Raw genomic sequence first — 23474 nt, 5'->3', positions numbered from 1 at the left:
CTATTGTGAATAGAGTCAATATATAAAACATAAAAAAATTTAACAGATAAAAGTATAAAATACTAAAATTTAAGTATTATTATCTGAATAGATTTATATAATAAATAAATTTATTGTTTAAATATATTTATGGATTGAAGTTTATCAAAATTTAAATAAAAAACCAATTTAAATATAAGATAATTAAATAGATAAAATTATTATTTAAATGTATTTATAGATTAAATAAAATTATATAGCTTGATTTTTTACTGTTTTTCCATTTAACTTATTTTCCAAACAATATTCCATATTCACTTTAACATTATTTTTTTACTGCTCTTCCATTTAAGGTGGATTTTTTTTTTCTTTTCCATTTATATTTTAAATATATTTTGAACATGTTAATAATTTAATAATATCAATTTATATTTTTATTTAAATTTAAATAAAATAAAAATAATTCATACATTGCATGAGTAACAAGCTATTAATTATATAAATTAATTGAATTAAAATTAAAATTTAATGATATAATTTTTAAAAATCATAACAAAATTATTATTATTATTATTTCTTAAAGATATACTAATAATTTTTTACAATGAGATATATACCTAAGTGTTAAAAGAGAAAAACATATTATTACTATAAATAACAACTTTATAATTATAAACTAAGATCGTTTGAAATTTTAACTTGATTATTATATCTATCTAGGGTTGATTAAAATGAAAATCCTAAATTAAGGATAACATTAAACAATTTTTTTGTAAAATTAAAATGGGCCTTGAAGCCCTTAACCAGCAAGGTTAACGTTAAATATTTAAATTTTGATGAAAGATGCATGATTATAAATGAATCAAATATAAATGAATAAGTGTATGTTCATGTTTATTCATTTATTTTTAAATGTGTTTGTATTTGATTCGAGTTTATTAAGAAAATGACTATGTTTATTTGTTTAAATAATATGTTATTCATATTCAATTCACGTTCGTTTAAATTAAATTAAACGAGTTTGTTTATGAATATTAAACGAATATATTCACAAATATATATATATATATATATAAATGAACACATTTATGAACAACAAATAAATCATAATAAAACAAATTTAAATAAATAAATCTTAAAAGAACATGAACAAATATAAATAAATATAAATAAATTTTAAAATAAAAGATAAAAATATAATTTTATTAATATTATTATAAAAGAACAATAAATAAATAATAAATAAATAAATTTTAAACGAATCATAAATAAATTTATTTATAAATATAAATAAATAAATAATTATTTATATTTAATTTATTTAATAAATAAATATATAAATGATATTTAAAATTATTTATTAAATTTAATAAACAAACATAAATAAATAAAAATCAAATATCTTCACGAAAGATAAAAACAAAAAAACGAATACGTTCATGAAAGATACGTGGAAACCTCCGTTCGCAAATGATTCCCCGACGCCCACCAAAAACTAACGTCTCCTCTAAGTTTTCCACTCTCCCAACTCTAATCACTCTATTTTCGAAAATCCAACCTTCCTAAATCTTCCAAATTCTCTCCTCCCGCCTATTCTCTCCCACCGAATCCCTAATTCTTCCATTTTCACCAACTTTCCAGGAAAATCCCCCTCGTTTCCACCCTCTCAAATAAAACCGTAACCCTAATTATCATTCCATCCAGATTCCCAATACCCTAACACTTCAAATCCAAAAGAGTGAAAACCCCAAACCGAAAAGTCAAAAACCATGCCGTCGCTGACTTCTCCAGGAAAAATACTCCGCTTAGAGCTCGAGAACTTCAAGTCCTACAAAGGCCTCCAAACTATTGGTCCTTTCTCTGACTTCACCGCCATTATTGGTCCGAATGGCGCGGGCAAGTCCAATCTCATGGACGCAATCAGCTTCGTTCTTGGAGTCCGAACTGGTCAGCTACGTGGGGCCCAACTTAAAGACCTAATCTACGCTTACGACGACCGCGAAAAAGAACAACGTGGCCGACGCGCATTTGTGCGATTAGTTTACCAACTTGCAGGTGGCTTCGAGCTCTGTTTCACCCGTTCCATCACCAGTTCCGGCGGTAGCGAGTACCGTATCGACAGCAGCGTTGTCAACTGGGATGAGTACAATGGGAAGTTAAGATCCCTTGGTATTCTCGTTAAGGCGCGGAATTTTCTTGTTTTTCAGGTAATTTTGTTTGTTTTTCTTGGAATAGGATTTTTTTTTGGTGTGGAAGTTAACGCTAATTTATAAGATATAATGATATAATTTTGAGAAAAATTTTCGTGGTTTAGGGTGATGTGGAGTCCATTGCTTCAAAAAATCCGAAAGAACTTACGGGCCTGCTGGAGCAAATTTCCGGTTCTGAAGAACTCAAGAGAGATTATGAGAACTTGGAAGAGCAAAAAGCTAGGGCTGAAGAAAAATCAGCTCTTATTTATCAGAGAAAAAGGACAATAGTGATGGAGAGAAAGCAAAAGAAAGAACAGAAGGAGGAAGCCGAGAAACACTTTCGCTTGCAAGATGAGCTGGTATAATTAAAATCTTTGATTTGTATAATTTGCTTGTGTTTACTTTTTACTTTTTTAGACACTAAGCTGGGTTGTTAATTTGTCCTTTTGATGGTCTAAAAAATTGTGCAGAAATCTTTGAAAAAGGAGCACTACTTGTGGCAATTGCTTAACATTGAGAAGGATATTGACAAGATTACAGATGACCTCAACTCTGAAAAGAGGAACCGTGAAGATGTGATGCATGAGCTAGAACATTTTGAAACTGAAGCAGCGAAAAAGAAGAAGGAACAAGCCAAGTACCTAAAAGAGATTGCTCACTGTGAAAAGAAGATCTCTGAGAGAAGCATTAGACTGGATAAAAGTGTGAGTTCTATGAAAGTCTTTTTTCTTGCGAGTCAGTGCAAACTTGTACTGTTGGAGTTGAATTATTGGTCTATGTTGGAATGCCTGTTTGTCAATTAGTTTTGATTAAGCTCCTTGGGGACTATTTCTTTAGAGTGTTAAGTTGGGGAAGAGGGTTTTAAACTAGCGACCTTTTTGGGGATAAGATCATGGCTACTACAAGGCTATTGCCTAGTCCTTGAATTTTATGGTAACTAATGTTGCTTCTTTTCAAATATAGTTGGGACTCCTATTCCAATTAATGATGTGTTGATCTCAGTTTTTAGTAGATCATTTCTAGACTAAGCTTAACAAGTTATTATGGTCCAGATACTTGAGCACTTTGAAAGTTATTTTGGCATGTGCCGTTCATGAGGCGAAATGTAGTCCTGTTCCTTGGCCATCTCTCACATATTTATTTGCCTAAGTGCTTGCATGGACAGTTAATGTAGGATTTGCTAAACAACTCAGCTGTTATTGTAACACTTAAAGGGCACCACCTGCCACCATCCTCTTGCAAGGCAAGATGTCTCAAGTTGGAAGATGATGGATCAACGGTTGGTATTTGGTAATCTTATGACAATGACATGGTGTTGGAACTATTGGCATTTATGGTGTAAGCTTCCATTGAGAATTTGAGAATCTGGGTTGATTAGGGTGTTCAAAGAAGGATTAAGCTTCTCTTTTTTGTCTCTGTGGTAAACATAATTTAGATTGATTTGGCCAATTAAGCTAGGGAAAAAAAATATTTTGTGACCTAACTTTGGAAGCGATTCCCTGATGATTATCTCTTCAGATAAGGTGACTTAACTTTGGCGCAAATTGCGCAAGGCCTGTTGCACTTTCACATACCAAAAGATGATGGGAAATTTGTTATTGGCTGTGTCAATCACCTGATGTTGGCTTCAAATTTCAGTTTCAATGGGACCTCACATGTTGGAAATTATCTTGTCATTTTTATCTATTGTATATTTAATTTTTGGTAAATGTTTTGTATCTTATGTGTTTATGGATACTAGAAATTGTGTGTTATGTCTTCCAGATTCTTAGTATTCTAATTACGTAATGGGTTTTGACTTCTCAAATGACCTTTCCTTGCTTGCCTTTTATGCGTAGTCCCTCATTTGAAATGTGTATCGTATTAGTGACTGTGCTTAGCATGGTTATTCACATATAAGAATAGATATTTTATGGATTAGGATGGAAATATCTGATGGATGTGACATAGACATGTGCCACAAATGGCTTGAATGGCATGATCTTTGTTGAAAATGTTTTTTTAATTGTGTATAAATTTTTTTGCTTGTACATTTCTAATCATTACTTATTGTGTTGCTAGTTTCCAAACATTAATTATCTGTCTATATATCAGTAATATTAATGCATTGAATAGAGGCTTGTAACTTAGTTTTGTTTTTGTTTTCTTTTTTAATTTTCCCTGAGTGCAGCAACCCGAGCTTCTGAAATTAAATGAAGAAATGTCTCGCATCAATTCAAAAATCAAGAGTAGCAGAAAGGAGCTTGAAAGAAAAAAAGAAGAAAGGAGGAAACATGGTAATGATATAAAAGAACTACAGAAAGGTATACAAGATCTGACTGGAAAGCTGGAAGCCTTAAATGAAAAAAGTCGTGATGGTACTGGAAAACTCCCTTTGCTTGACAGTCAACTTACTGAGTATTTCCAAATGTAAGTTCTTTTGGTTCCTTATGAGACAAAATTCTTCAGTTTCTTTGCTTGCATAGATTTTATCGTGGCTGAAATATCAAATACCTATTTTTCTCTCAAATTCAACCCAAGGATTTGTGGTTATTGTCCTTGACTCCTGGGTCTTTTTTATGATAGAATTTTCCAGTTTTATTTGCCATCTACTTTGCTGGATAATTGTTAATGTTTTTCTTTCTTCCTTCTTTTAGCACATTTCATTAAAGAAAATTTGTTAGCGTAATATTTTCTTTCAAGATATATATATATATATATATATATATTTTGGGTGACTAGAACCGGTATCTGAGCCTTAGTTAAGTGAAATAGAACAGTTTCTGAAACAATTTTGTAGAAGAAACATTGTGTTGAGTCTTTGTTCTTTTTCTTTCTTTCTTTCTTTCTTTTTGTGTGTGTGTGTGTGTGTGTGTGTGTGTGTTTGGAATGGTGATTTTTATGATAATTACCCCTTTCCTCTTCACAAATATTACAAAAAAGGGAGAGAAGACCGGCTCTTTGAATATTTAAGAAAAGCCATTGCGTTTTGGCTTTAGATATCACACAAGTCATCTTGATTTAGTGCAGAGAAAGCAGTCTGTCTACCTTTTTATGTCATCAATTCCAAGTGTCAATACCAAGTCGACCTTGTTTTGCTTATTCCTATAGATTATTCTTCTGGTAGCTACTATGTTCGTTATAATGACATATTATTTGTCTGATTATGGTTGATCAAGAATTGGCTTTATGGTTGTTAACTTGGTTTTGATATCAATTTTATGACAATTCCTTATTGGTGGCGGTTGTTTGTGACACATTTTTGGGAGAGGCATTTTGTTCTTTATATAGTATTGTCTTGAAAAAGTAAGTTCAGGCAGTTCTCATAGATACATTGTCTCTTGGATTGCCTCAAGTGAATTTTAGAGTTGAAACTGGATCAATGATATTCGCAGAAATTTGGTTTGCTTGTTGTTGATTGTGTTGTGCATTATTCTTTTCTGTTTGATAGATGCAATCAGTGAGGATGGAGTGCATATTACATTTGTGTAGCTAATCAAAGCGCAATTTCTTCTTTATTTCCAAAGTGTTGCTTGAAGTTGCTGTTGTTAGTCATGGTAATGATTTATCTGGTTTTCTGCAGGTTGTAGTAGGATCTTTTTGTTTCTTCCATGATTTAAAATTTCCCATAAACTCTTATAAGTAGGATTCATCATTCATTGGTTAACCTTGTTTGAATTATTGAACTTTTTTTGTACAAGGTGCCATTGTAGTCATACCTTGCAATTTGTTTTCATTTGACCTAATTAAATGGTTGGTGATGTGTAATTATATACATATACATATATATATCTATATATATATATAGAAATAGATATAGATATATCTATCTGGGCATGTGTCTAGTATTCATTTGTGCATGTAAACTAAACTTCATAAGTTAGAAGTGAATCAGTTCAAATCCTGAAAACTTTCTATTTACGGACGCAATATTGTGGATCTTGACGTTTCAGTAAGGAGGATGCTGGGATGAAAACTGCAAAGTTAAGAGATGAGAAGGAGGTTCTGGATAGGCAACAACATATTGATATTGAAGCTCAAAAAAATTTGGATGAAAATCTTCAACAACTGAGTAATAGAGAGCATGAGCTGGAAGAACAGGAGGACCAAATGCGAGCTAGACTGAAGAAGATTCTTGATACCTCTGCTAAACAGAAGGATGAGCTTGCAGATCTGAAAAAGGAACTACGAGAAATGCAAGATAGGCACCAAAAGTCCAGGTTATTCAAGTTGATGATAATATTTGGCTGCATTAGTCTCATTCCTCCTGTTTATTTTCTGTAGTTACAATCTTGAAATGCCTTGTGCTTATTTAAGATGCTTTTCCTCCGTCTTTGAATTTTGACATGCAGGTCCAAGCATGAGAATCTCAAGTCCAAAATTGGTGAAATAGAAAATCAGTTACGTGAACTGAAGGCTGATCGATATGAAAATGAGAGGGATGCTAGGTTGTCTCAAGCTGTCGAGAGTCTGAAACGCCTGTTTCAAGGAGTTCATGGTCGAATGACTGATCTTTGTAGGCCAACTCAGAAGAAATACAACCTTGCTGTAACTGTTGCTATGGGCAGATTTATGGATGCAGTTGTGGTAGAGGATGAAAATACCGGAAAGGAATGTATTAAGGTCTGCTAATTTGTTGCGTTCTCTAAGTAATCTTTTCATTTGTTAGATTTTGCTGTTAACAACATTTAATACTTGCATCTAAGTATTTAGACCCTTCTTGAACTGTGTGAAGATGTCTGAGCAATAATATACGTGAGTGCTTATATGTGGTGAAAATCACTCAACTGACTGACTTTTCTTTCTTTGTGTTGTTAAAACTTCTTTTTTCCAACAATCTTTTAAAAATGAAAGAAATATATTACATAGTAGGAAATGGGAAAAGCTCCCTTGAGGCATCTGTAAAAAATTGACAGGAGCACCATCATTGCAGAGGAATGAATCCCACATAACAAGAATGTATATTTCATCATTACTGTTATTGTTCATCATCTTGAGTCCTTGTATACTGGTCAGATATTATGGTTGTAATGCAATATGCATGTAATTAGTAGTTTGTGTGTCTGAGCATGATCTTGACTTCTGATTTATACTGTCACTTCCTCCCTGAACCCCATTTTTAAAGAGTAGAAAATAAGAGGAAGAAATAAATGGGATAATTGAAATTTAAAATTGCTATTGCACATTGACGATTCATGCATGTATAAAATTGGTTCCTTTACTGTCATCCTTTTGTGTGATTATAAGAAAGAAGAGAAAATGGAACCGATAGAATTGTTGGGTTTGTGATATAGTCATATAACAGTATGTTTGCAATTGCAAGGTTTTTTTTTTCTTTCAATATTTAATGTTGTTCTTATATAAGTCTGTTCTTGTTTTTTTTCCTTCAGTGTCTAATTAATTTGATTGGAGTTGGTTAACATATAACAGTATGTTTGTAATTGCAAGTTTTTTTTGATCTTTTTTCATTATTTAATGTTGTTCTTATGTGAGTCTGTTCTTGTTTTTTTTTCCTTCAGTGTCTAATTAATTTGATTGGAGTTGGTTAACACTTATGTTTAAGCAAAGTGGTGGTTTGATTATTAATCATGATTGTTCTTTACAGTATTTGAAAGAGCAAAGGCTTCCTCCTCAGACTTTCATCCCTCTTCAGTCAGTGCGTGTTAAGCCAATCGTTGAAAGGTTGCGCACCTTAGGCGGCACAGCAAAGCTCATCTTTGATGTGATCCAATATCCTTTGCCAAAGCTCATGTTATACTTGTTTCTATAATTGTAGGAGAAACATTTGTACATGCCATCCTGCTTCACAATTTACAGAAGAACTTCATATGGATTTATCTTTTATAGAGTTGCTGAAAACTCCATACAACTGGGGCTTTATTCCCCTTGGATAGCTAGCTTTAACTTTTGTAGCTTTCATTAAAACAACAATTATTTTCTGTTACACACTGATTCTCTGGGCACTTGATGTTTGGTCATGATACATTTGGTTGTTTCTGGCAAGCCACTGATGGAGGCACACTTTACCTTAATCACTTAATTCCGTCACTAATGGATTTGGTTATGTTGTTGGAATACCAGGTTGTGCTTCTTATAAGCTTAGAATTTGATTTGATTTTGATCTTATCTGTCTTTTCGGTCCATTTGCATTTTTTGCTTTGTTTTAGTGTGTAAAAGAGGCATGTTCTTGTTTTTAGTGTCAATGTACCGCCCCATTAAGATATCTTCTGTCCCGTAGAACTGTGTGGAAGGTGTTAGGTAAAATCTTGGAGCATGTGAATCTGGGGCTTCTACTATGGTCGCCTGTGAATCTTAAGTTGGTTGGAAAAGTAAGAAATGCTTATCATCTAGTTTATGAACATGATGGCAAGAAAGTGTCTCATTAAGGGATGGTATGGCTGATGAAACTCTCAGCTTCTTGGAATTATGATGGTGGCTTTCATTTGAGTGCATTTTTCATAAGTTACTATATTCTTTTAGTTGAATACATATGAGGAAAGGTGTATGTATCCCAACATTGGCTCAAGAAAGAGCATAATAGTGGTAAGCATTTATTCTGAGAAACTGTATGATGTTATCTCCATGCATACCTGTGTTTAGAAGACATGTAATGGGAGGTTTTTGGTCTTTATTTGTTCCTTCCTCAACTGGATGCTGCCTTAATCTGTTCTTTTTTATCATATATAATAAAAACTATATCTCCATTAACGAATTTGAAAGGAAAAACTGAAAAGGAAAACAAGCATCCATATGCCTCTACATCTTGTATACTTAACATTCATAAATTTGATCCTGTTTTGGAGAAGGCAGTTCTTTTTGCTGTTGGGAATACTCTAGTTTGTGATGATCTTGAAGAAGCGAAGGTTCTTAGCTGGACTGGAGAGAGGTTTAAAGGTGAATTTTTATTTTCCTTTTCATTTTGTAGTTCTTGATACCTTTGTATAGAATTCAATATTAATCTATAAATTTGTATTCATGCATTAGTTGTAACTGTTGATGGGATTCTACTTACAAAGTCTGGCACAATGACTGGTGGTACAAGTGGCGGAATGGAAGCAAGATCAAACAAGTGGGATGATAAAAAAATTGAAGGTTGGTTTCATACTTAATTTATCCAAGCCTTTTATTATAATATTAACTGTTACTATTTTACAGGTCTGAAAAGAAAAAAGGAACAATTTGAATCAGAGTTGGAAGAGCTTGGATCGATTAGAGAGATGCAGCTAAAGGAGTCAGAAACATCTGGGAGAATCAGTGGGCTTGAAAAGAAAATTCAGTATGCTGACATTGAGAAGGTAGCTTGACCAACTAATATATAGAGTGACTCCCTATCTGCCTTTTAATAGAATGCTTTTTTTAAGGGAAAACATCTTTCTGTAAAGGTGGTATTTGACATTTGTATATTTGCCATTCTTCTCTGTATATAGTTTAAGAGCAGAGATAAATTTTTTTTATCCATAATGGATACCATCATGGTTTGTTGATTCCGTTGATCACATAGGTAAATCTGTATTCATTTCCTGTTTTGAGAAAGTAATATGTGCAGTTTAAAGTAAACTGCTGAAAGTATTTTAATCTTATTCATAATGGATACTATAGTGATTTTCTTCATTGTGTTGATAGGTAAGTGCTTTTATTTACAATTGATCTTCATGAGATACATAATATAAAATGTTTTTGTTGCAGAAAAGCATAGAAGACAAGCTAAAAAACTTGAAGCAGGAGAAGAAGAATATTAAGGATAGGATTGAATGTATTACTCCTGAGGTTCGGAAGGTGATTTATGATGGTAACTATGCTTTTAGTCTATCTATGGTATTTTGTGGCTTCTCTTATGTGGTCTAATTGCTTGCAGTTAAAGGATGTGATTGATAAGAGGAGCAAAGACATCATGAAGCTGGAGAAGAGGATTAATGAAATTATTGACCGACTCTTCAAAAATTTTAGTCAGTCTGTAGGGGTGGCAAACATCCGTGAGTATGAAGAAAATCAGCTCAAGGCTGCCCAGAATATGGCAGAAGAGAGGCTTAGCTTGAGCAATCAACTCGCTAAGTTGAAGTATCAGTATGTTTTCTCTCTCCATCTATATTTTTCTATTATAAGCGTCTCCATTGCTGTAATAAATCTTTATTTGCTGATTGAAACCTCCCTGATGACCCATTAGTGTATTCTGGAAAATATTTTTGATGCCTTCTCAGTTGGCTATTCTAATTCTGAAAAGTTTTCTTACATTCTTCATTACATAACGGCTACTGGAGGAGTTAGCATATCTATTTGATGTAAACAGTCAAATAGCATACTGAAGTCCAGACTTCATAGTAATTTATAACTCTAGTTTCAGTTAGCACGTCGCTTCTGTCATCGTCTACTATGATGCTGTGCAAGAATGTGGTAATACGGCATACCTCCAAGAACTAATTATACACTGAAAATAATGTTAGGAAATTAAGAAGAAGAGACATGCTCATCTTTGATAGATTTTCGGCCAGAAGAATAGGTTGTAGTTGCATTACACTGTTGCCATACAAATCCTTTGCCTATGTCAAATGTTTGAAATCACCTTGTTATGCCAGCTTTGTATGAACTGTGAATGTATAAGCACCTAAAAATTGCTCCCTGTAATGCCTTATAGGGTGAAGAGACCCTAAAATTGGATGGAAATGAGCTATTTTTTACTCTAATATCATTTATGCTGAATTAGCTAGAAGTGAAAACCTAAAGAAAGGTAAAACCTTTTGGGTAAAAAATTTACAAGGTTAGCATTCACTAACTAATAGAATTTTTGCTAGGCAGTTCTTTAGATCAGATTATGACATCTGGTTTTGGTGGGCATACTGCTGGATTAAGCAGATGTCTGGTTTGCCTGTGATTATTATGATAGCATCTTGATTTGTTTTTGAGACTTTGACGAGAAACTGATGAAGAGTAAGAGTGGGGATTTTGTTTTTTTCCTGCTTTACAAGGTCTCAACCTTTTATTGTTTATGGTATAACATGATTACATCAGGAAACATGTAGATCTCCCAAATGTAGCTTGTCATTAGACCTTATTCTAGCAAGTAATTTTATTTCAAAATCATCCTGCATTGCTGCTCTATGGCATAGCAAGTAGCAACTGCTGATTGACACTTATTCTTCTTTCTGACTTTTAGGTTGGAGTATGAGCATAAGCGAGATGTAGAATCAAGAATTAAAAGGCTGGAATCTTCTCTCAGTTCCTTAGAAAATGATTTAAAACTGGTTCACAAAAAAGAGGCTGAAGTCAAGTTGACAACAGAAAAGGCTTCTGAAGAAATCAATCAGTGGAAAGAAGAAGTAAAGGGTATGGTTTTGTCCATACGTTCTATGTGAAGTTCAATATTTTGCCAGTAAATTAATCCTTTCAATTATTCTTCTAATGAAATAAACTTTTATAGTCGCAAACTTTTACAGTTAACCCTTACATGTTTTAGAAACTTGACAGTTGGATCTAATAATTTACTTATGTAGATTATGCTGTGCCATGTTTTCAAGTGACTCAGTTCTCTAGCATATTATATGGTAGCAATTGCAACTGCAGTAAATACATACAGAAAAATTTAGTTTCAGCAATTTAATGGCTGTAGACTGACATGGATGATGCACGTGAATAGATTATTCTACCCAGCAATTGAGTTTGTGAATGCCGAAATAACAAATAATTGAGAGTGGTGTATGACTTCTTGAGACTTCCTAACTTGATTCTTTATAACAGTATTTCTTATCACAAATTTCTAATATAATTTCTGAGAGTTTATTAGAATTGTAAAGTGAAATTGGTAACATTCAACATGGTATATGGTTGCTGACTCATAGCAAATAACTCTTATGATGGTTTTTTGTCCGCTTGAAGTTCTGAAAATATTTGAGGTTCCATTGCTACTTTCTTTTGGTTCAGTTATGCTGCTTGTCTCTCTTAACATGTGCAAACAACCCTGCTCCTGTTCAATGTATATAATTTGATGTCCTTTTATTTATCTCTATTTCTTTTTGGTAGAGTGGAAATCCAAGTCAGAAGAGTGTGAGAAGGAAATTCAGGAATGGAAGAAGCAGGCTTCTGCAGCTACAACAAGCATATCCAAACTTAATCGCCAAATAAATTCTAAGGTCCAAAGATCTTTTTTTTCCCCTTGCAGTCAGATTCTTGAATATGTCTAATGTTGAATTAAATTGACCTATAAATCTCTTTCCTTGATTTACAGGAGACTCAGATTAATCAACTGGATGAACGGAAGCGGGAAATTATTGAGAAGTGTGACTTAGAGTGTATTGAGCTTCCTCTCATTGCAGATCCAATGGAAACTGAATCTTCAAATGGGAAAGAGTTTGATTTTAGTCAGTTAAATAGATCTCTTCTGCAGGATAGAAGACCTTCTGATCGGGAGAAACTTGAAGCAGATTTCAAACAAAAAATTGATACCCTGGTGTCAGAAATTGAAAGAACTGCTCCCAATTTGAAGGCTCTTGATCAATACAAGACTCTTCAAGAGAAGGAAAGAGATGTAATTGAAGAGTTTGAAGGAGCAAGAAAAGAGGAGAAGCAAGTAGCTGACGCTTACAATTCAGTAAAGCAGAGGAGGTACTAAACCATTATAATGTTGCAACAACTCTGATCTTAGTAACAAAAAGAAATTAAAATAAATAAAGATAAATGGTTTTTGAAATCATTGAAACCTAGTGAAACTTAATGTCTAGGTAATCTAATAATGTATGCGATGGCACTTTAGTTGTGCTGATTTCTTGATAGCTACTGGTTCAATGGATTATCACTGACAGTTGGATCTAGTAATGGTTAAGGAAAGCTGTTCTGCCTGCAATATCTGCTCAAACATTTTGAAAATTTGCTGCTTGACTCGTTTCTTAATGATTATGCAGATACGAGTTGTTCATGGAAGCTTTCAACCATATTTCTAGTAATATCGATAGGATTTACAAACAGTTAACTAAGAGTGGTACACATCCATTGGGTGGGACAGCATATTTGAACTTAGAAAATGAGGATGATCCTTTTCTACATGGCATCAAGTACACAGCTATGCCACCAACAAAGCGCTTCCGGGATATGGAACAACTATCTGGTGGAGAAAAAACAGTTGCAGCACTTGCACTACTCTTCTCCATCCACAGGTGCACTTCTGAGATTTAGATTATTCATTCTTTCCCTATTGCTGTAGGTTGAATCTGTTGCAGGAGATGCAGTGTGTTCAATTTATTACTTTTGTACCTTCTCATTTTAGTTTGATGTATCTTTCATTAAGTTTGACCTGTTATTTTCCTATTAGCAGGGTCCTAAAATTTCCCCTTCATTTTCTTTTATTTAAATTGGATTTTGTTACTGTTCTTCCCTTTCCAAGTTGATTCTTTCCAGTTAGTTGTGTGAGCACATTCTTTTTAAAATTTATAAGATGATCTGATGGATTAAGTTCCTCAGGAAAATGGGTAAGTTATCCAGATCAGAGAGGGTTGCCCTTCCATTTTATATGGTCTAATGTTGTTCTCTTACATGCATGTGTGGTTCAGCTACAAGCCTTCACCCTTTTTCATATTGGATGAAGTGGATGCTGCATTGGATAATCTAAACGTTGCAAAGGTAGCTGGATTCATCCGTTCAAAATCATGTGATGGAGCAAGGGCTAGTCAGGACAGTGAAGGGGGCAGTGGTTTCCAAAGTATTGTGATATCACTTAAAGATAGCTTTTATGACAAGGCTGAGGCTTTGGTTGGGGTTTATCGGGATTCAGAGAGGAGGTAAGTTCTTGACACCACACCTTGTCCATAAATCCAGTGAAATTTGCAACATGTCTAGTACACCAGCATAAATATACTTTCTCATTTTACAGCTGCTCGAGAACTTTGACTTTTGACTTGACCAAATACCGGGAGTTATGAACGCAATTGCAGATTGTAGCTTGTAAATAATTTGTTCTGTAAGTAACCTAGTTTAGCACAATCTTGATATTACTTGAATATACTATGATTTTCGTAGGATGTAGGAATGTGGAAATGAATGCCAATTGCTAATTAATCTCTAGGTTTTTGTATCTGAACAAAATGTTTGGTCCGTCCTGTGTCCTAACTACTGAGTTGGATTCTCTCTCTCTCTCTTGCATGTGCTCAAGACGTTGCATATTTTTGTCCTTGAATTTGCAAATAGAATGAAGTCAAAACGTACACTAACCTCTCTGAACCTCCCCTCTTAACAGTTTCTTTCCATCTCATTTTTGTTTCAGTCTAATGCAAGAATACATAAAACAGCCTGTTCTGAAATCATTTCCTTTTTGTAATGGTTTATATTTGCTCCTCTTTTATTATTATATCCAGGTCGAGGACCTTAACAATCATTATTGGTTTTTTTTTTTTTTTTGGCCAATCGTTATTTGGGTATTAGGTGTATTTCTAAACTAAATATTTGGTATGTTTCAATTTTCCCCGGAAATGCAATTTTTATTATCTTTTTTTTTTAATCTTTAAATGTCAAATCATTATTTACTTATTATTGTTCCATTGTTGTTTGACTATTTCTTTATATTTCGGCATAGAAAAATCCATCTCTTTGTTACATAACATTACCCTATCAAGCAACTACTCTTAATTGGCCAAAAGAAAAACGATAGTTTGTTCGGGAAACAAAGAAAGCACGTACTTTATCTTGGACAAAAATCAGTCAATACTCAAATCATTTTTTTTCCCACAAGAAAATTGCTCTTACAATACCTTTCTTTATTTGGTTCTCCTCTCTCTTCCTCTCTGGGCCTCAACGTTGAATCTCTTGAGGTGATACTCATCAGGGTTTTAGTTTCCGGCTGCCCCCTCTCTATTTTCTGGATTCTTGCAAGGGAAGAGCCCCCAACTAAACGGCAAAATGGGGAAGAAAAAAGAAAAGATCAACAAAGTCAAACAAAGTGGTAAGATTCAAGATCAAAAGATGGCCAATGAAATTGAAAACGAGATGCCCCCCCAAGTTCAAGAGGCTAATGATAAAGAATATGGAAAACCCTTTGCCAACCAAGAACCCGATGAGGAAAACTATGAAGACCCTCCATCGGTTCAAGAAGATGAAAAGAACGTTGCAATGGAAATGAAGCAAATAAAAAAGAAGGCCCTGATTGAATTTAGGAGCAGAGTTGAAGACGCGATTCTTGGGAACTATTCTTGGGGAAACATAATAACCATGTTGGCCGAAAAGAAGGCACAAAGGCAATTGAACATCTGAAAGAGATTACACTTTGGGATGTACCCTTGATGCCAAGCAAACGCCATGAAGGAACTGATATGTGGTTTGAAAGATATAGCTGATACAAGGAAGGTCGCCCTCTGTTTTACAATATATGTGGTGCTTTGAAAGACAAGCAAATGCAATGTAAAATACTTGGTTCGGAAGAGAATTCCGAAAAGTTTTTAAGATAGTTCAAGACATGGAGAAGGGTATCAAGGAACTCAACTTTGAACCCGGTGGAGCAGACTCTGTAGTTCGGATTATGGATTTAAAGAACTCACCAGGGCATCCCACAAAGGAACTACGTACCGTTTTCCGAAAATCTTGGATGTTGCTTCAAGACCATTATCCTGAGCTCATCCATCGAAATGTAAGAGCAAAACATAGCCAGTTAGGAATGATATATGTTCTTTGATTAACTGACCATTGCTTAGTTCTAAATAATTTCAAATGAAAATTAAATCGCATATTGTTCATACCATAGATAATGAAATAATTGCTGATAATCATAAATGTTCGCTTGCAGTACTATGTATACCATGCGCTTTCTTCACGGCTGAAAACTCAAAGAACGAATAGCAAGATTGTTTTTGCCAGATCAGGGAACGTCACTGAGGCTCTTCTCAATTTAGAAACGTTATTCACTTACTAGTTCTAGTTTTTCAATATCCGATTTCCCATTGTCATCACATTTGCTTCTATCTTTTAATCCAACTTTGTTCGGAAACAAGATTAATATCTCCAGAAAACCTTGCAGTTGAATATGGAGGTCTCAGAAGAAAGAATGACAACGAGTTTTTTTCAGAGGACATTAGGATCAGAGCAAATACATCGGGGCGCATCCAAATTCCAGCCCGAGTTACACGTACAAAAGCTAATCTTGTGAAAATGTGGGTCTCCTTGGATTAATCTTGCTTAATTTTATATGTAATTAACACGCTGGAATGACAATAGTTTGGGATTAAACGGTGGTGGGATGTATCGTATAAGGAGGAGTTCGTCCCAGACGATGAAGGCTCGTAAGGAAAAGAAAGGGGAAGAGAGTGTTAGAAATTCTTTTTATATTAATGAACCAGGGAAGATTGTTTTATCTATTGATAATTTCATGCTCAAGAAGAAGAAGAAGGCTCTCTGTAGATACAAAACCAAATCCACTGTTCCCATTTATGTCTTGTTTAAGAAATAGGAGTAATCTTTTCGTCATTTCCTTTCATTTCGCCTACTGTCGTTGACAGACCCAGATTAAAAATTATGTGTAAAAATGATACCCCTTGTATATTGTTGCATGGTACTTTCAATTTTGGTGGTATATAATAATATTCTTGGGTACTACTTAATAGCTATATCTGATCTCTCATCACTCATATTCTTTCATATTAAGACATGTTAACATACAGCTTTCAAGGACTTGATCTCTAAGTCACTAGCATATGCTTCCATTTGAAACATGTAGCTGAAAATAGTTGTTTTTCAGCTTGCTATTCTATTGCAGAAATGTTTTCCAATGTCTTTAATAAGAGTGAATATGATCATTAATTTTTTAAAAACACATTAAACTTTGGAGAATTTGTTTGTTCCGCTGTTAACTGAGCTTTTAGATTTCCCGATCAATGGCATACCCCACAAATAACAAGAAATGTCGGGAAGGAGGTCTTTTTGCTGCTGCTAGATTTATCTTATGGTATTGATCTTTTATAAGTTTTCCTTCAACTTCGTTCGCGTGGCCTAATGGATAAGGCGCTCGCCTCCGGAGCGGGAGATAGTGGGTTCGAGTCCCACCGTGAACGGTTTAAAATTTTAAAGATTTTTGCAATTTTGCAATCATCATTACTATGGCTAAAGCTTTAAACAAATCAAGACGCCTAACATGCTACAGCCCAGTTAATATGGCTGAAGCTTTAAACAGATCAAGACGCCTAACATGCTACGGCCCAGTTGTCGCAACAACTATAAATCAATCTTACGCCTAACGTGTCCTGGCTCCTTCCATATATTCGCGTGGGCTTCACGTGAACTTTCGTAGCCTGTAGCCCTTTGCCCTTTGGTTGTTTAGACTTGAGATTCACCTGGCTGGCTTAAGTGGCCTCAAACTCATCTAGAAAATTAAAATCACTCTCCTCCAAAATCTCAAATGGAGACATGTTCTTCTTTTGGATTCTTCTCTTTCGAGTATGGTAATTTGTACTATCCTCGGAACCTTTGAGCCACCTGCCATATCTGATTTTATGATGTGTAAGCTGTTAGGATTAAGTCACCATACAAACAGAAGAATGGCGAAAGAATCCTGACCTCCGTTTCACTCTTTCCCTTCCATTTCTCTTCTATAAATACCAGCTTCCTCTACTCGCCTCTTCACATCAACCAAATAATTAAGCAGCCTTTTCCACACTACATCATGGCCAACAAGCCTTCTCTGCTCTCTCTTTCTCTTAGTTTTCTTTTGCTCTTCCATGGCCGCCAGGCCCGGTCTTCGCAGTCTCAACAGTTCCAAAATGAGTGTCAAATTAATAGGTTTGACACCATTGAACCCGTTACACGAATTAAGTCCAAAGCCGGTGTGACTGAGTGGTGGAACCCCAATAGTAAACAGCTCAAGTGCGCTGAAGTGGCAGTGATGAGGCACATTGTTGAACCTGATGGCCTTCTTTTGCCTTATTTCACCAATGCTCCCCAGCTTGTATACGTTGTCCAAGGTATATAAAACATTTAGTATCGATTATAATCCATTTTTAAGCTCACTTTTTCAAATGCATGAATTAAGTTAAAGTTTGACCTTACGGTTTTGTACGCGATGCTTTAAATTTGTTCAGGTAGAGGTATTTAAGGCACTGTAATGCCTGGATGTCCCGAAACATTCCGGGATTCACAACAATATCAACATGGACAAAGCCATAGGTTCCAAGATAAGCACCAGAAAGTCCGCCGCTTCTGTGAGGGCGATGTCCTTGCATTGCCTTCTGGAGTAATTCACTGGTGCTACAACGATGGCGATGAGCCTGTTATCACTGTCAACCTCCTTGACATTAGCAACAGCGCTAATCAGCTTGACAATAACCCTAGAGTAACCATCTTTACTCAATCTTGCAGTAAAATCATCAATCTCCAGGTCATTTTTCTTAACTTTTTCTTCAATTGTTGTGTTTCTGATCATCCTTCTCTATGTTATAGAAATTTCATCTTGCTGGTAACCCAGAAGAGGAAAAGAAGAAATTAAGGAGGCTACAAAATCAGCAGCAAGGAAGCAGTAGCGAGAGAGAATCTGAGGAGGAGGAAGAACTAAGAAGATGAAGATGAAGACAACAGCAAATCTCACCACCACCAATAGTAGCAGAGCTCATACGGTAACATTTTCGGCAGCTTCAACCCTGAGTTACTTGCTCAAGCTCTCAACGTCGACATGAAAATCATTAAGAAGCTCCAAGACGACCAAGGAAAGACAGGGACCATGATTAATGTCAAGGAAAGACTCCAAGTTGTAAAACCACCCCGGATGTAGCATGAAGAGCGCGAAGAGAGACAGCATGAGAGACGACAACAGCAGCACGGTGGAAGAGGAAGTCAAAGCGATAATGGACTAGAGGAAACTTTCTGCACCATGAGACTCAGGGAGAACATTGCCGACCCTGAACGTGCCGATATTTTCAATCCTCAGGCTGGTCGTATAAGTACTCTTAATAGCTATAACCTCCCAATCCTCAGGCACCTAGGCCTCAGCACTGAGAGAGGGGTTCTCTACAACGTATGTATTTGAAAATTTGTGATTTTATATAGATGAAAAAAATTCACAAGTTCACATTTGATCAAAACAGTGAATTAATTACTCTGTAATTTATTATAATTTCTTGTTTTTGGTGAAAATTTTGTGTGCAGAAAGCTGGTTTGATACCACAATGGTCCATGAACGCCCACAGAATATTCTACATGCTGAAAGGACGCGCCAGGGTCCAGGTGGTGAACGAAAACGGTGATGCAGTGTTCGACGACTACCTTGAGAAAGGACAGCTTCTGACGGTGCCACAGAACTTTGCCTTGATGAAACGGGCTGGAAGTGAAGGGGCCGAATGGGTTTGCTTCTACACCAATGACAATGCCATGAACACACCTATTGCTGGTCGAGTGTCTGTCTTGCGGGCACTGCCTAAGGAGGTGGTTGCAATATCGTATCAGATTTCAAAAGAAGAGGCCAAGAGGTTGAAATTTAGCAACACAGACACCTTCTTCTTCACCTCTTCTAGCTCCAAAAGGAGCGCTGAGGCTTAAATCCAAATGACAATCGAAGCCATGTACTGTAATAAAAGAGTTTATGTATTTTCCCTGTGTTTTTTGGTTGTTAATTAGTTAGTAATTAGGTGAGCTTAGCTTATATTAGAGGATGAATAAAAGATACATAGTCTTCTTATACGACAGACTATATTATGTAAGTGGCTGGAAAGTTACCGCTTCTGTTTGTAACTTGTAATATCTACTACTTTTTACGCTAGTAATTAATGTCTACTTTTTGTTACTCTTTAACTTTGTCATCTCTTTTAATTTTTGTTTTAATTTTTTTTTTTTTGCATCAGTAATTTCGTCTCTTCGACTGTAAGTTTTCCTTCAATCTTCTATTTGATTTTATTTTTATTTGTAAAATCTGAGATAAGTATATTATTTTCTTAGGTTTATCGTGAATTTCATTAATTTTTAAAGCGGTACAAAGTTAGAATAAATACATTATTTTCTTGGCTTTATCTTTGATTTTATTTTAAAGATAATTCAAATGATAATTATTTTGTAGAATTGATATTGGTCATGTGAAAAAATAAAAATAAAATAATTAGTATACTTTTAATTTTATCTCTAACTTCAAAGGATGATGTACATCTCTTCTACAATTGTACTATAACTATCTATTAATCAAACACAAATCTCTTAGAAAATTCATTTATAAGGGCCCTTGGCCGTTGCCACCGCAAATCTCAAAGTTTCCTCTTCTTCACCTTTTAGATATTTAAATTACAAAACAGGTTTCAAGTTCAAATTAAAGTCTCAACTTAAGTGTGAGTGGCAGGCTTAGCAGAACGTTTCGTTCGGACAGCGAATCTCAGATCCCCAACACAGCAGTTTCTCTTTCAAAATGGAAGTTTAGTGCTTCAAACAGCTTAAGAAGATGGCTACTTCTATTTTACTGAGTCAACTCATTCTCCTTCTCTTCCTCCCTTGCTTTGCAGCCCCGTCATCTGCGATTACTACCAAACGACAGCCTGGGTTTCTCTACTCTAGAACCAGTTCGGGGAGATGCACTCCTCAGTAAGCTCTTTCTCTCTAAAAACCCATCAAATAATGCTTTTCTGTTTTAGTTTTTTCTCAAATACCCGGAAATCACTTCCTTGTAAACGAACCAAAACAGTTCTAAAAATCTTTTTTTTTTTTTTTCAAATTGAGACTGGGTGAGTTATGGCACCGACTTGACTCAGGGATGCGTAATGGTGAGTTTTGTATCCGCAGGTTCTGGAGCAGCGGGAGAGAGGCGTGGCCAAGGATGATCCCACAGACATCGACAGTATTGAACGTGTTCGGGTCGAGAGCGTTTGAACGGTACAGACCTGATATGACATTGTTGGAATCAACGGCTATGAATAAAGATTCGAACGTGTTCGATGAATTGCTGGAGCAGGCGAGCGCTGCCTTGCTCAACTCGTATGCCCGGAAAGGGTTTCCTTACTCGGCTTGGGAAGTGAAGACACTGATGATTCAAGGGTTGGTGTCGGAGGATGCTGCAGCCCGCCTAACCAAACAATTTTCTGTTGCTAATGATGCTTGTTATTAGTACTAGTATCCAGTAGTGTTTATCAACACCATTCACATAGTCAGATTCATAAAAGTTATATTTGGGAATGGCTATTAAAATTATAATAAAAATAATAAGAAAAGTAATGGAGAGGACTTTTTTTTAAATAAAAAATAACAAAAAAAAAAGGCTAATTTCTTGGCTAGAAATCAATTCACAATCTATGGGGAATGGGTTAATTTGATATTTAATTCTTGGGGAATGCTACGGACAATGTTCTTAGCAGATGCTTTTCAACACTCGAAATCTTATAAAGCTACTTCATTCCGATTTTTGAATTTAAAATTTGTCACCGTCTGTATCGGTAAATATTTTTGTCCCAATTTTCAGATACTTTATAATCTCTATTGTTGTGTGAATTTTTCTTTCATGAAAAGAGTGTAGTATTAGTGGAGCTTTTTTTCTTTTTTTTTTTTCTTTTATCAAAGTGATTTTTTATTAGTTTTTCTTCTAACAATTTTTATTAATGACTGAAATGTACAAGTTAAAAAAAACTCTAATGAAAAAATTAATACAAAAACCAACAAAATAAAAATTATGATATAACAAAAGGATAAAGCGAGCTTGTGAACCCCGTCTAAAAGGGAACTTTATGCCCCCTGTTAGCAACAGAATTGCCCATGAGCTTGATGCAAATGACTCAATAATAAAAAATACCGACAAAACTGTCGAACACCAACAGGAGACAAAGGTTGGAAAAGATTTCAAGAATAAGCTTCTCATGGGCATTTTAACAAACATTTTGTAGTCCCAACTAGTCACCATCCGCAAAAGTGAGAACCAACACATAAAACAAACTAGATTAAAGTAAAATAGCAAAATAATCAACAAAAGCAAAATATATAAGAAACCGAGAAGAATAGAAGCCATTCTCTTTCTAAACTTGGCGTCCTCCTAATTTCAAAATTCTCTTTACTAACTCATGGGTAAAATTCACTTCTTGTTCTTTTCAGTTTCAAGGTGCACCTGTTTTACCTTTTTAAATTGATAAATAACAATTTTTTTAATTGAACTTTTCAATATAAATTTCATCAATTAAAGGGTAAAAGAAAATTATATAAGTCCAGATAAAATATATAATTCAAAATAACAAATTAATTGGGGTTTTTTTTTTCGAATGAATTTAATCAAGTATAATGAAAAGTTAAAAATAGAAAAAAAATTATTATTGATAAAAAAGACTCAGCTTTGAACTTCTCTGCTTAGTTAAACACTTACATGCCTTTTTATAAGATGATGTGGCTTTACAAGGGCTCGTGTATCCAAAAGCGATTGTGAGAAAGAGTGTCGCTAGCATTGTTCTTTAATTCTTTTGATTTCATTCAAAATAAAAAGAGGTAGTAAAGTTTAAAATATCATTTTTTTATTTAAAATATATGAATTTAAATTTTTGATAAATCAATTTTGCAATGTTTTTTTACTTATTTTTTTAGAATACGCAATATTTGTTTTACATTTTCTATGCGTGTTCTATTTTTATAAAATTTTTTTGACTGTTATCAAAAGGATCTATTTTGATAAGAATTTTTTGACTGTTTTCGAAAAGATCTAATAATGTATGTAAATTAGATTTTTTAGACAATTACGTATTTTGAGAGGCAATTTTGATTGGTTAATAAAAATATAATTCAATGCTATTTTTTTTTAATTTAATTAATCTATTGATTTTTTAAAAAATGTAAATCATTTTAATTTCAATATATATATATATATATATAAGCATCATCTCTTTCAAAATGTTTATATTTTGTAATTATAATATCTTTAATTCATGTGCAAATTATAGGTTAAATAATGATAAGATATAATGTGCGAATTTCGTGTGATGGTTGATTAATCCGATTAGTTCATCAATGGTCAGTAAGTGTTTTAATGATGATCTCGCACATATTTCATATCTAATTTAGTGGTGGTTTTAAAAAATCTCATGAATTGACTTGGGTTACAAACTTAATTATGACTGTATTGACTGTATCTTTTAGTATAACAAGTTATTCTTTATCTTGGGATCAAATTGGTTATTAAGCAATCAAAATTGTAAGAGGTATTCTAAAAGCTATTTCAATAATAGGATCGCATTTTGTAACAAAATTAATTTTATATTTTTAATTTGAGAGGAGTTAGAGTAAATTTAATAGAATATTTGTTAGAAATTATTTTATAATTGGATTTTTAAATTTGAGAGCAATTAAAGTAAAATTTGTAGAATATTTGGTTAGACATTATTTTATAATTCAAAATAATTTTGAAAATGACATAACAAA

The 23474-nt window shown here is 34.2% G+C and overlaps 3 protein-coding genes, 1 non-coding gene and 2 pseudogenes across 6 annotated transcripts; all 6 read left to right on the top strand.

The window, feature by feature from the left end:
* The first annotated feature begins 1429 nt into the window (after positions 1-1429).
* LOC111305292 (structural maintenance of chromosomes protein 1-like) lies at positions 1430-14208 on the top strand. 2 transcript variants are annotated; one of them, XM_089749735.1, is made up of 18 exons: positions 1430-2186; positions 2294-2530; positions 2642-2875; positions 4342-4580; positions 6104-6370; positions 6503-6773; positions 7756-7882; positions 8937-9044; positions 9135-9242; positions 9306-9445; positions 9837-9917; positions 10006-10214; positions 11302-11471; positions 12165-12274; positions 12370-12746; positions 13043-13294; positions 13688-13915; positions 14008-14208. In XM_089749735.1, the coding sequence occupies exons 1-18, from the start codon at positions 1749-1751 to the stop codon at positions 14054-14056; spliced, it is 3645 nt and encodes a 1214-aa protein (XP_089605861.1). In that variant the 5' UTR covers positions 1430-1748; the 3' UTR covers positions 14057-14208. The 2 variants fall into 2 exon arrangements, with proteins under 2 accessions (XP_089605861.1, XP_089605860.1); XM_089749734.1 differs by having other exon boundaries at positions 9837-9926.
* Positions 14209-14955: 747 nt separating this feature from the next.
* LOC111305293 (patellin-4-like) lies at positions 14956-16720 on the top strand (annotated as a pseudogene). Its single transcript, XR_016331021.1, has 2 exons — positions 14956-15753; positions 15910-16720. The product of XR_016331021.1 is annotated as a patellin-4-like (transcript).
* A 377-nt stretch (positions 16721-17097) lies between these two features.
* On the top strand, positions 17098-17170 carry TRNAR-CCG (transfer RNA arginine (anticodon CCG)). Its single transcript has one exon. It is a non-coding gene; the product is annotated as a tRNA-Arg (tRNA).
* LOC111306126 (legumin A-like) lies at positions 17133-18727 on the top strand (annotated as a pseudogene).
* Positions 18710-20085, top strand: LOC149512829 (legumin A-like). Its single transcript, XM_089750573.1, has 2 exons — positions 18710-19122; positions 19254-20085. The coding sequence occupies exons 1-2, from the start codon at positions 18979-18981 to the stop codon at positions 19641-19643; spliced, it is 534 nt and encodes a 177-aa protein (XP_089606699.1). The 5' UTR covers positions 18710-18978; the 3' UTR covers positions 19644-20085.
* Positions 20086-20327: 242 nt separating this feature from the next.
* On the top strand, positions 20328-22610 carry LOC111306125 (uncharacterized). The gene is made up of 2 exons (XM_022904033.2): positions 20328-20669; positions 20868-22610. The coding sequence occupies exons 1-2, from the start codon at positions 20530-20532 to the stop codon at positions 21187-21189; spliced, it is 462 nt and encodes a 153-aa protein (XP_022759768.1). The 5' UTR covers positions 20328-20529; the 3' UTR covers positions 21190-22610.
* Positions 22611-23474: the final 864 nt, after the last annotated feature.

Source organism: Durio zibethinus, chromosome 21 (genome assembly GCF_047325235.1).
Source record: "Durio zibethinus cultivar Kanyao isolate XHJ-2024 chromosome 21, ASM4732523v1, whole genome shotgun sequence".
In the NCBI taxonomy this organism is placed as follows: domain Eukaryota; kingdom Viridiplantae; phylum Streptophyta; class Magnoliopsida; order Malvales; family Malvaceae; genus Durio; species Durio zibethinus.
Note: the sequence above shows the minus strand (reverse complement) of the source record. Positions and strands in the feature narration are given on the sequence as shown.